Raw genomic sequence first — 12,517 nt, 5'->3', positions numbered from 1 at the left:
CTGGTTTATTGGGAAATAAAAATCAATTTTCAGCTGCTTCCTTTGATTGTTCTACTTGTAAATTAGGCAAAAGTAAAACTCTTCCTTTTCCTAATTTTGGTAGTCGTGCTGCAAAGTATTTTGATGTCATTCATAGTGATGTTTGGGCTATTTCACTAGTTATTTCTCATGCTCATTTCAAGTATTTTGTGACATTTATAGATGACTATAGTCTGTTTACATTGGTGTATTTTCTTCGATCTAAATCTGAAGTGTTTTCCATATTCAAGAAATTTTTGGCTTATGTTGAGACTCAATTTTCCACATGCATCAAAATATTAAGATCTGATTCTGGTGGAGAATATATGTCTCATGAATTCAATAATTTCTTGCTTGAGAAAGGAATTGTATCACAACGCTCTTGCCCATATTCACCCCAGCAAAATGGGGTTGCTGAGCGTAAAAATCGTCATCTTTTAGATGTCACTCGTACTTTATTGATTGAGTCCTATGTTCCATTTAAATATTGGGTTGAAGCTTTGTCTATTGCTGTCTATTTGATTAATAGACTTCCATCTAAAGTGTTACATCTTGAGTCTCCATATTATCGTCTTTTTCACAAGCATCCTAACAATCATAGTTTTCATACATTTGGTTGTGTTTGTTTTGTGCACCTGCCTCCTTCTCAACGCAATAAACTCTATGTTCAGTCTATTAAAAGTGCTTTTATGGGCTATAGTACTTGCAGAAAGGTTTTATTTGCTATGATCCAAGTTCTAACAAATTTTGTGTTTCTAGAAATGTTATTTTCTTTGAGAATCAATATTTCTTTCCTACTCATGTTGAGTCATCTTCTGTTTCTCCTCTTCTTCCTACTTTTGAGGATTTATCATTGTCTTCTAAGTGGTTCAAACCAGGATTTGTGTATGAACGACGTCGGCCAGCTTTACCCCTTCCTGAAACAGATCTGCCACCTGAGACTGCTCCATAACCAGAATCTGAGATTTCTTCAAGGTCTGCTCCTCTTGAGCCTCCTTGGTGATCTACTAGAGTGTCTCAAACTCCTAAACGGTATGGTTTTTCTACTACTTTATCCACCAACTCTATTCCAATAGGTTACTCACAAGCCTCCAAGCTTGAATGTTGGCAAAAAGCAATGGAGGAGGAACTTTTGGCTATTAAAGAAAATAACACATGGGACGTTGTTCCTTGTCCTCCAAATGTCCGTCCAATTGGATGTAAATGGGTTTATTCAATTCAACTTCATTCTGATGGAACTCTTGATCGGTACAAAGCTCGATTAGTGGTCCTTGGCAACAAACAAGAGTATGGTGTAGACTATGAGGAGACTTTTGCACCTGTAGCAAAAATGACTACGGTGCGAACTATTATTGCCATTGCTGCATCACAAAATTGGCCTCTTCATCAAATGGATGTCAAAAATGCTTTTCTTCATGGTGATCTCAAAGAAGATATTTATATGAAACCCCCACCTGGTTTGTTCTCATCACCTATATCAGATGTATGCAAGTTGAAGCGGTCTTTATATGAATTAAAACAAGCTCCAAGAGCTTGGTTTGACAAGTTTCGGTCTACTTTGCTTCAATTCTCTTTTGCGCAGAGCAAATATGAATCGTCTTTGTTTCTTCGAAAAACATCTGCAGGTTGTGTTCTTCTTTTGGTGTATGTAGATGACATTATTATTACAGGAATTGATTCTTCACTAATCACTAGCCTCCAGCAGCAGCTTAAGGATTCTTTTCATATGAAAGATCTTGGTACTCTTACATACTTTTTGGGGTTAGAAGTTCATTATAATTCTTTAGGTGTGTTCTTGAACCAACACAAATATACTCAGGACTTGATTGCTTTGGCTGGTCTTCAAGAATCTTCCTCTGTAAATACTCCATTGGAATTGAATCTAAAGTACAGTCATGCAAAAGGAGATTTTCTTTCTGATCCAACTTTGTATCGGCAATTAGTTGGGATCCTAAATTATCTTACTATTACTCGGCCTGATATCTCTTTTGCATTTCAACAAGTGAGTCAATTTATGCAGGCTCCACACCATCTACATTTGGTGGCTATTCGTCGCATCATTCGATATCTCTTGGGAACATCTACTCATGGATTATTCTTTCCTAGTGGTTCTAAGATTCAACTTAATGCATTTAGTGATTCTGATTGGGCTGGATGTCCTGATACTCGTCGCTCTGTCACGGGTTGGTGCATGTTTTTTGGAGATTCCTTGATATCTTGGAAGAGCAAGAAGCAAGACCGCATATCAAAATCTTCCACCGAGTCTGAATATCGAGCAATGTCTACTGCTTGCTCTGAGATTGTTTGGCTTCGTGGTTTACTTGTAGAAATTGGATTTCCTCAATCTAATCCCACTCTTCTCCATGCTGACAACACAGTGCTATTCAAATTGCTACTAATCCAGTTTATCATGAAAGGGCCAAACACATTGAAGTGGATTGTCATTATATTAGAGAAGTTGTAGACAAAAGAGTCATTACTCTTCCACATGTATCCAGTGATCTTCAAATAGCTGATGTGTTTATAAAGTATAAGGCACGACAACGTCATCAGTTTCTGGTAGGCAAATTGATGCTTTTTGATCCACCGGCATCAATTTATGCTATAACTCTAAATATTTGTGTAATGATAATAGGAGATAGCATAGATTAATGTAGAATATTTTCGGAGATATTACAATTAGGAATAGCATATATTTAGGGATATATGGCAGATTTTTAGGCATGTAAATCAGAATTCTTTCTATTTAATGGAAGAACTCTCGTTTGAGAGAACTCATTCAGCAAAATTGACAAATAAGCCTAACAAACTTGACTACCTCTTCTTCTTCAGCCTCTTCAGTATGCTCAAAGAACCTCCTAATGCTTTCCCCTCTTGTTATTGTAACAAAACCATCCCCAACCACAAGCCTGCAATGTACACATTGTTGTCCCTTCAATGCATGTGCTTTGACAGAAAGTTCAGTACATCTACCATCCAGTTTCCATGCCCGTAGAGTGATATAGCAGGCATTGAAACCGCTCAAGTCTAGACCACTGACTTGCACTCTTCCACTCAAGCCAACATTTTCATAGTCCAATATATCACATTTTCCTTCTCCAGTTCCAACTGCCCATTCAAAGTGATGATATGTCCCAAAGGTATCAATGAACGCCTGATGCCAGTCAGCTACAATTGTGTCGTGAGAAACCTGAACACAAGAGAGTAAAATGGCATTAATCTAGGTGCAAATAACAGCCTCTTTCACTTTATCTGCACTAAGTTCTAGGAGTGGTAGCATTTTTTGTCAGTAGCATTAGTATCTTAGGTCTCCATGTTTGCTCTCCTTTAATTCCACATTTGGTGGGTAGTTGGGATGGTGTAGTGGAAGGGGGAAGTTGGGGCCACTGATTCACTCTCAAGTCCTTTTAACACAACTGAAATGCCATCAATGAAATGATATGCAGAAAAGACCATTGACCAAAATGGGAACAATTTACTAATAATCCATGAAACTAAAAACTAGAAGGGTAGAAGAAAGGGGGGGATCAGGCCTTGAACATCATCTGAGGTATTTGAAGACCAAAAAAGCGACGATGGAGCTAAACTCGTTACATCAATATCTGAGTTAGGAAATGTATGATATATATGATAGATAGAGTTAAGTCTGATGTATACATCAACTGTCTACTCGATGTTCTAGTATTAATCCACAATCAATGCTGAAAGAACTTTTGTCCAATATATATGAAGAGAAATAATTAATGAAGAATTTAGAAGCGGGGGGCTGATTTAGAATTTGAAGTTTATTGAAACCTACAATAACTGTGTTCACAATCAACTACATCTGGTACCTTGAACAACATCTGGTAAAACGTTGTCGTATTTAAAGACCCACAAAGGGATGATAGAGCTAAGTTCTTTACTGTATCAATCTCTGAGTTAGCTTGCAACAATATAGACTGAATTCTTGAATATCAAATGGAATCGAGTGGAGTCGATTACTAAATCAGAACATGGCAAATTAGTTAATCCTTTCAGTTTCAATTTGTTTAACCTATTTTTCTTTTTAGTCCATGAAATAACAAAAGAATAAGTTTTTCCGTAATTTTTTAATACAAGATTAAAAAAGAAAGGGAAAATGCATAAGTACCCCCCCAGCCTATGCCCGAAATCCCAAAGACACACCTAACCTTTACTAAGGTCCTATTACCCCCCCGAACTTAATTTATCTATAATATTCTACCCCTTTTCAGCCTATGTGGCACTATCCTCGAAAAAATGTCAACATGCGTTAGGCCCACAAGACAGTGCCACGTAGGCCAAAAAGGTGTAGAATGTGTGTCTCTGGGATTTCGGGTATAGGCTGGGGGGGTACTTATGCATTTTCCCAAAAAGAAATTACTTTCTTAAAAACTGTGCCAAATCAAAATAGGCTAAGCAAATTGAAAAAAAATAAATTAAATGTCTGATCACTAGTTGATGCATTCTACGAGTTAAAATGTTTAGTTTAGGTCCTATGTTTTCTTGGAGTCGTCTAGTTCTGTCAGAGGTATAAAAAAATATAGAGATACTTGATGTCTCCAAAATGCTTTACTTCAAAGGATCCTCTTTCGAAGAGTCAGAGCAACATAGCCCATTTAGTAATTGTTGTAACTCAATGAATCATCTCTCATTTCTCTCTCAGGTATAGAGCAGTAACAAGCACACATATTATCGAGGTGCAGTTGGCGTAATGCTAGTCTATGACTTAACAAAACGCCAATCATTCGATCATATGGCTAGATGGCTGGAGGAACTAAGAGGTCATGTGGACAAGAACATAGTTATTATGCACATTGTGAATAAATGTGATCTAGGAAGTCTTCGAGCTGTACCAGTTGAAGATGCTCAAGAATTCGCAGAAAGGGAAAATCTCTTCTTTATGGAAACATCAGCTCTTCAATCCACAAACGTCGCATGACAGTTTTAACAGAAATTTATAAAATCATTAGCAAGAATATGCTTATTGCAGCTACGGGAGCTGATTTTGGGAAGTCACAATCTTTAAAGGGAACCAGGACATTGTTCTTGGCCAGGACTCGGATTCTGGTGGGAATAGTGGTGGTTGATGCATGTCCTCATGATTTTTTATCGAGTTCTGGAGGTCTTTTTATTTATCCGAAATCATAATATAACTGGGAATGATTTATGTTTGGCATAATACATAAATATATCCTTTAACTTAACCTCATTTTACATCTATGCCCTCCAACTTTTAGTGTGCACAAATAGACACTTAAACTTGTATAAAGTTGAACAAATAGACACACGAGTCCTACGTGTCACAATACACGTAGGACACCACGCAGGACACAAATTTCCATGTAGGATGCCATGTAGGACGTTTGTGTCTATTTGTTCAATTTTATACAAGTTTAAGTGTCTACTTGTGCACACCCAAAGTTGGAGGGTATAAATATGAAATGAGGCAAAGTTAAAGGGCATATTTATGTCTTATGCCTTTATGTTTTATGTAGAATAGGAAATTGTTGTTGATGATGAAGTTGATTTAGATAGTTTGTTTAGCTATTTGTGTATACAGTTCATTAAGTTGTTCACTGGGCATCAGGGGCGGAGCTACAACCCTGTCTACGGGTTTTGTCATGTATTTGTGTTTAAAAATTCACTTAATATGTATAAACAATTTATCCAGAATCTACCATGCTTGCTTTTCTAGAATACAACACTGATAAACTCAAAATCCTAACTCCATTAAAGTTACAAACACACTAGTATGGTGAACGGGAATAATAAAAAGAGCTTGTAACAGACTATCTGCCAGGGTCAAGGTCTTGGGAACTCGGGCACATCGATGGTTGATAATAAAATTAGATGGGGTGCGATTGTACGCCCTGGAAGTAAAAAGTTTGCCAGTAATGGATATGTCATCCAACCATAAATTACTCAGACATAGCGTCCTCGGATTTGACAACCTCTGAATGGATGCTGGAAAAGGCGGAATGGTTTACTCATTCCAACAAAAAAATCATCATGTGATGTGATCAATCTTTCAAAACAATGTAGAATTCAAGATGACATGAGAAAATCAATCTACATATTAGTTGTTAAATATAATGAAAGATGAACTTAGAATCACAGGCGGATCCAAATTTATAGTTTACAGAATTCTGCAGTGACCTCAAGTTTATATCACAATCAACTATTTTTTAGATATTACTAATACATATACTAGATCTATATCCAATAGCTAGTAGGTTGACATGAACCGATAGGTTACAATAATGTAGATCTGCCTCTCCTTGTTAATTACCTCCATCACGAGCATAGGTACCAAGTGATGTTCGAGGTTTTACTTGCATTATTTTATTGAGTTTTTCCTACCAGCTTCCTAACTTCTGGCATGACTAGGTTTAGCTTCGTCGTCATCACTTAGCTTCGTAGTCATCACTAGCTTCGTCATCATCACTAGCTTCGTCGTCATCACTAGCTTCTTGTTCCTGCAGGAAACAGAGAATGCAAAAGAAGAGAGAGATGACTAGATTATTAAGTAAAAGAAAGTTGATGAAGTATCTAAAACAGAAAGAGAGCAGTAGAGCCTAATTAGAATATCATGTAGCAACTACTTATATAGCTAGCGGAATAAGACATACGTTGTTATTGAATTCCTGCTGTATCCATTTATTCAGATCTAGTATCACCTCATCACAATATTTGAGAATTGGTGTACTCACTGATATTCCCTGATGAACAAACGTCTTCATTTTAGGGCAGTCATTAAAACTCAGAAAACTTAGAAATGGAAATTCAAGGGCATGGTTTGTCAGAAAGAAATGCCCTAGCTTAGGCAGATGGGTGAGATTCAGGTATTCCAAACGGGGAAATAAGGTCATGATTCCTTCTCCTTGTTCTTCCTCTTCTGTGATCACTTCTTCCATTGATTCACAGTGTTCTATCCATAACTCTTGGAGATTCAGAAGACCTTTGGCCACTGATGGAGACATCAAGTTTCTCAATTTTCCACAATGCAATACTTCCAATCTTTGAAGTTTGGTGAAGTAGTCAGTTGGAAGTTGGTGAGAGCATAGAGCACTTATACTGTTAGTCTCAACGATGAATAGGTCTTCCAGGTTGGGACAAGAAACCTGAGAGCTTTGAAGTATCAAACATTGTTGCAGATACAGTTGGAGCTATTGAGTGGAGAAGCCAAAAGTGCTTACACACATTTATTTATATATTTTAAAAAAAGCCATATATATATATATAAATTGTAGGGAAAATGCATAAGTACCCCCCAGCCTATGCTCGAAATCCCAGAGACACACCTAACCTTTACTAAGGTCCTATTACCCCCCGAACTTAATTTATCTATAATATTCTACCCCTTTTCGGCCTACGTGGCACTATCCTTGAAAAAAATGTCAACATGCACTGGGCCCACAAGATAGTGCTACGTAGGCCAAAAAGGGGTAGTATATTACATATAAAATAAGTTCAGGGGGTAATAGGACCTTAGTAAAGATTAGGTGTGTCTCTGGGATTTCGGGTATAGGCTGGGGGTACTTATGCATTTTCCCTAAATTGTATATGATCTTGTTTCATATTTAAAAAAAGTTTTTTAGTATGTCAAATACATTAGTATTTTTTTCCATTTGGGCCGAGTCTAGAGCGGTAGAGATAACTTTGAAAATCACGCGACATTTTTTAAATTAAAAAATCACTATTATATACTTTTTAATTAAATAAATATAAATTTTTTAACGAAAATGATAAATATGCACCATAAATTAGACGGTAGATGTATATATGCACCAATTTGATTAACAAATAAATATATTATTTATTTTCTTTTTGAACATACACATTCTTTTCCTAATGATATTTTTTTAATTAGCAAATGTTAATCCTACTTCAATTGGAAAAATAATAATACTAAAAACATTTCTTATTTTATTATAAATATCAAAATAAAAATTAATGGTTGATTTACTATGATCTTATACATAAGATATGTATTATCAGTATAAAGGGTACATTTTTTAATAGTTAAAGTAATTTTAAAATAAAGAAAACAATAGGAGAGTACTTTAAAAGTAATATCTTTTAATAGGAATAAGATTTGTTCAGAAAGAAAAGAAATAATATATTTATGCGGAAAGAAATATTTTTGACTCAAGTAGTAACAATAGGAACATTTCCAGAACAAACTATCAATGGCAAGAACATTTTCTTACTAAAGTAGTGAGGGCAAGAACATTTTTTGGACTAAACTATAAATTGAGGGCATTTTTGATCATTTTAGGTAAGTAAGAATATGAAACTCAAATAATATCAAAAATTATTATTTATTTTCACACTAAAAAAATGAAATAAGAATATGAAACTCAAATAATGATAAGTTAATATATCTCTAAGGGAGATATTTAAAACTTAAATTAACCGTTGAATAAAAAAAGTCACAAAAATTCACATCAAATATAGCCTTATATGGATTTTTAAATAACAAATTAAAAAAATTAATTTTAATTTTTTTTTTTTTACTAGTTAGACAAAAAGGATATATCTGAGCAATAGACTTTGTTTAAGTAAATATCTTTAATGCTCAAGTAAAAGATAACATTTTGGTGATAAGAAGCAAACCTTTTCATCAAAAAGAGGATTTGAGTTGTTGGCTGTAGGCCTGAAATTCTGGAACTCAGGTAATCCCCTGAAGATCATTGTTTGTAACAGAGGGAACTCAATGCGCTCAATATTGTCACTGCAAAAGTGAGTCAGGCAATGCATAAGCTGAATGCTCAACTCATATAAATTGGGGAACTTGATTACTTCATGTGTTGTCTTCAATAAATGTGTCATTGAATCACATTCATTGAGGCCGAGAGATTTCACATTCTGAAATTCATTCAGCTGCAACTCCGTCAACACATTATTAGAGCCCTCTCCGTATGAATCTACAAATTCGCTCTCCTTCAACAGTTGGCAGATCCAATCACCCAATGGGGCAGTCTCCGTGACATCTAAACGAATACTCTTGTCGTACTCATCAATGCTTGAAATCCCAGGGTAAGCTACAACCATATCAAGAGTGTACCGTGTCAACTTGGAGGGAAGGCCAAGGTTACTGTACATCACATCACTCAAATCTTCTACTTCCACAATATGTAGTTCCTCCAATTGAGCTAGTTTTCCTATCGCCCCTGCTGAAATCCTTTTAAGTGCTCTTATCTCATTCCAAAACTCTAACCTAATTAGCTTGGTCAATTTTCCTATCTCCTCTGGCAGCTCATCTAACTTACAATCTCTTATGCTGACAATTTCTAATTCGACAAGTTCCCCAATAAAGGATATGTCATCCAACCTTAAATTACTCAGACACAGAGTCCTCAAACTTGACAAACTCCGAATGGATGCTGGAAAACATATAATGGACTGCTCATATATGTGTCCCCTCAGGCTCAAGACATTGAGGTTACTCATTTCATCAAAAAAATTGTCCTGTAGTTTGAATGGATCTTTAAAACGGAGTTTCAACATTAAAAGCTTCAGTTTTGTGCAAATTATTGGTCTAGGATGCTCATCAAATTTATTTGCAACAATTGACATGTGACTGAAATGCTCATAAGAAGTTCTACTTGGGAACTGTTCCGAGTTAACATTGTGACTTACCATAAAGTTATTCTCTCCTTCAGACGCAATACTTATAGCCACATCACGGACCACATCATTCATTTTCACATGATTTTTGTCTGAACCTTGGGATAACAAGAAACCATCTTTCAATATTTCTAACAGAAGACACAACCTATTTCTTGCATCTTCTAAATTTTCGATTCCCGAAAAGATGCGAAGCCCCATTCCATATTTAAGCAATTCTTCAATCCAAATATCACTATCTTCCTCGAACAAAGAACAAAGCAAAAACAGATACTTGACTTCATCACTTTCCAAGTAATCATAGCTTAGCCTCAGAGGTTTATACACCTTTGTGTGCACTCCCGGGATATTTCTTGTTTCTGCACGACGTAATTGTTTAAGGGCATCCTCCCATGAAGGCATGTCTTTACCCTTAAGTGCTCCTGCAACTGTAATAATTGCAAGTGGCAACCCCTTGCATTCTTTGGCAACCTTTTTTGCTATGTCAACCAGAGAAGGATCGTTGCCAAAATCACCAACTTTCTGACTGAAAAGGAACCATGCTTCCTCTTCAGATAAGGTTCCCACTTCTATGATCTTCTGAGCTTCCATTGCTTCACAAACATTTCGGGATCGCGTGGTCAATATCACTTTGCACCGATGGTTGTGGTTGCTACCGCTGGGACTTCCAAGTTTGTCTAGATCATGAAGAGCCTCCCAAACATCATCCAAGATGACAAGGGTGTGGCTGTTCTGATCCATTAATCTTGTACGCAGCAGATCTCCACGACTCCACAAATTATCCCCTTCTAATTTCAGCCCGAGTCCCTCTGCGATCTCACCCTGAACTTTTTTCAAATCTGGTTGTTGACTGACAGTTACCATGACGACATCTTTGAACAACCTTTCTTGTTTCACCTTTTGTCTGATTTTGTCAGCCAGTGTTGTCTTACCAACACCTCCCAAACCACATAGCCCAATCATAGTGACCCCGTCATCTCTCAAAGCTGCCATGACCTCTTCCTCTTTCAATTTTCTGGAGTCAAACACCTCACCATAGTTACTAGGTATAGCCTCACTTTGAATTGGATGATCAAAGGAGATTACATCAGACCTGTTGCTTTCATTTTGAAGTTGAATCAACTCCAGTGTAATTTTCTTAGCTCTCCTGCTCATCAAGTAACGTGACTTCAGGTTTGGACACCAACCATAAAAGCAACCCCTTTCAACCTCAGCTGTACCTTGCCTTACAGCTTCCACATGTTCAGTAGTGGTATCAACACTAGTTAACCAAGCCTCGCCATTGCGTGAAATGCGTTTTAAGTTTCTCCGGGCAACTTCTGCTCTTTCCTCCACCTCACTTTTGATGTTCTTCAGCTTCTCAGATTCTTTATCCATACATCTGATGTTGCTCTTGTAGCAATATAAATACCCAATCCCTCGCACAACTGGCTGCATCAAGCAACCTGTGACTTTTTCCACAAAAATAGATAAGAATTCCATCGACAGTATAGTTTAGTAATAAGCCTTTTTTCAACTATCAAGTCTGAACTCTGCTATTGGTTTTTTTTTATCTTTTGCTTTCTAATTCTCTTTGGGAAGAAATTGTGTAAAATTGGTGGAAATGGATAATTTGGTATGTAAATGAAATATGAGAGAGCGGAATTGGAGAATTTGGTATGAAAAATGGAAGGTAGAAGAGCAGCAATGTAGAATTTGGTATGAAAATGAAATATGAGAGAGCGGAAATGGAGAATTTGGTATGAAAAATCAATGAGTGGCAATGTTTGAGAATTTGCTATGAAAATGAAAGACCAGAGAGCGGAAATGGAGAATTTGGTATGAAAATCAAAGAGTAGCAATGTTGGAGAATTTGGTATGAAAATGAATGCTTAAGAGAGGCAATGGAGAGTTTGATTGTGTTATTCCAAGCAACAAATTCACAGAGATTTATAAGCTGTCAAAACAATATCTTTAAAGTGAGAGTATTGATTAGCTAACATATTAAAGTAGTGAACATCTGATTCCATATCTTCCTTCACTCAAACTCATGTTACGACTTTCCCAAAATATATGCTTTCTTGCAATGGCAGACACTATAAAGAAGAAAAAGAGGAAAAGTAATTGTTGCTTTTTCCATTTGCTTGCCAAGTACTCAAAGATCAGACTTTGTCCATACATTCTCTCCAATATTTGACAAAGTATATCCTTTCTAGTTTATTCCGATTTGCCTAAGCTTTGGTGGACAGAGTTACCTAGTAGGACTTTATTTTAAATGTGATTATTATTATAAAATAGGCACTCGATTTTTTTATGACAAGGATACTTGCAACTAAGTTTTTTAAAAAAAAAAAAAATTTAAGCCATCACCATCACAGCTTAAAGCTATTAGGTGTGGGGGGTTTGGCTAGACCCCTACCATGTCTATAATTTGCAACTAAGTTTAAATACTCGAAAATCCAAAAAGCTAAGCAGAAAATTTCCACTATTAAACAGAGAAAACAGTACAGCATATATTCCTAGTAATTACAATGGAGAGCAACATGTTTGAATGGATAGGAAGATGAAATATATAAATCACAGTAATTAGTAATAAATAAGACAATTACATTGGTATTAATAAGGAATTCTTGCTCCTAGAATTCAGCCTTGAGAACGTTGTTAGGATAGGAAATTTACTTTGGAAAGAATGCACATCTTTGGGAAATGTGGAGCATTAATATAGGGCTGTTAAACTTCATTTGTAATCTCATTAAAACGTGTAATTGAGCCTTCAAATTTAAAAATTTTACTATAAATCCTTGAGGTAATTTTAATTTTACTATTTAATACTCTATTAAATTAATTAGATGTTTGACTATTAACTCATCCTAGAACGTGTATTTAG

At 36.0% G+C, this 12,517-nt stretch overlaps 2 protein-coding genes across 2 annotated transcripts; one reads left to right on the top strand and one right to left on the bottom strand.

The window, feature by feature from the left end:
- Positions 1-1,135: 1,135 nt before the first annotated feature.
- LOC125857826 (uncharacterized mitochondrial protein AtMg00810-like) lies at positions 1,136-2,482 on the top strand. Its single transcript, XM_049537475.1, has 2 exons — positions 1,136-1,501; positions 1,601-2,482. The coding sequence occupies exons 1-2, from the start codon at positions 1,136-1,138 to the stop codon at positions 2,480-2,482; spliced, it is 1,248 nt and encodes a 415-aa protein (XP_049393432.1).
- A 3,483-nt stretch (positions 2,483-5,965) lies between these two features.
- LOC125859902 (probable disease resistance protein At1g61310) lies at positions 5,966-11,133 on the bottom strand. Its single transcript, XM_049539752.1, has 3 exons — positions 8,638-11,133; positions 6,651-7,142; positions 5,966-6,497 (listed from the first exon to the last, which is right to left on the bottom strand). Exons 1-3 carry the CDS (start codon positions 11,131-11,133, stop codon positions 6,426-6,428), a joined length of 3,060 nt encoding a protein of 1,019 aa, XP_049395709.1. The 3' UTR covers positions 5,966-6,425.
- Positions 11,134-12,517: the final 1,384 nt, after the last annotated feature.

Source organism: Solanum stenotomum, chromosome 3 (assembly GCF_019186545.1).
Source record: "Solanum stenotomum isolate F172 chromosome 3, ASM1918654v1, whole genome shotgun sequence".
In the NCBI taxonomy this organism is placed as follows: domain Eukaryota; kingdom Viridiplantae; phylum Streptophyta; class Magnoliopsida; order Solanales; family Solanaceae; genus Solanum; species Solanum stenotomum.
The sequence above is the reverse complement of the archived record's forward strand: the minus strand, read 5'-3'. Positions and strand labels throughout refer to the sequence as shown.

Excerpts from the sequence above, each read along its gene's own strand:
- LOC125857826 (XM_049537475.1), top strand. The coding sequence starts at position 1,136 with ATGGAGGAGGAACTTTTGGCTATTAAAGAAAATAACACATGGGACGTT. Across the intron at positions 1,502-1,600 it reads TCTCATCACCTATATCAGAT|AGCAAATATGAATCGTCTTT; the intron begins GTATGCAAGTTG and ends TCTTTTGCGCAG.
- LOC125859902 (XM_049539752.1), bottom strand. The coding sequence starts at position 11,133 with ATGGAATTCTTATCTATTTTTGTGGAAAAAGTCACAGGTTGCTTGATG. Across the intron at positions 7,143-8,637 it reads ATCCTCTTTTTGATGAAAAG|GTTTCTTGTCCCAACCTGGA; the intron begins GTTTGCTTCTTA and ends CAAAGCTCTCAG. Across the intron at positions 6,498-6,650 it reads AGCAGGAATTCAATAACAAC|GAACAAGAAGCTAGTGATGA; the intron begins GTATGTCTTATT and ends TGTTTCCTGCAG.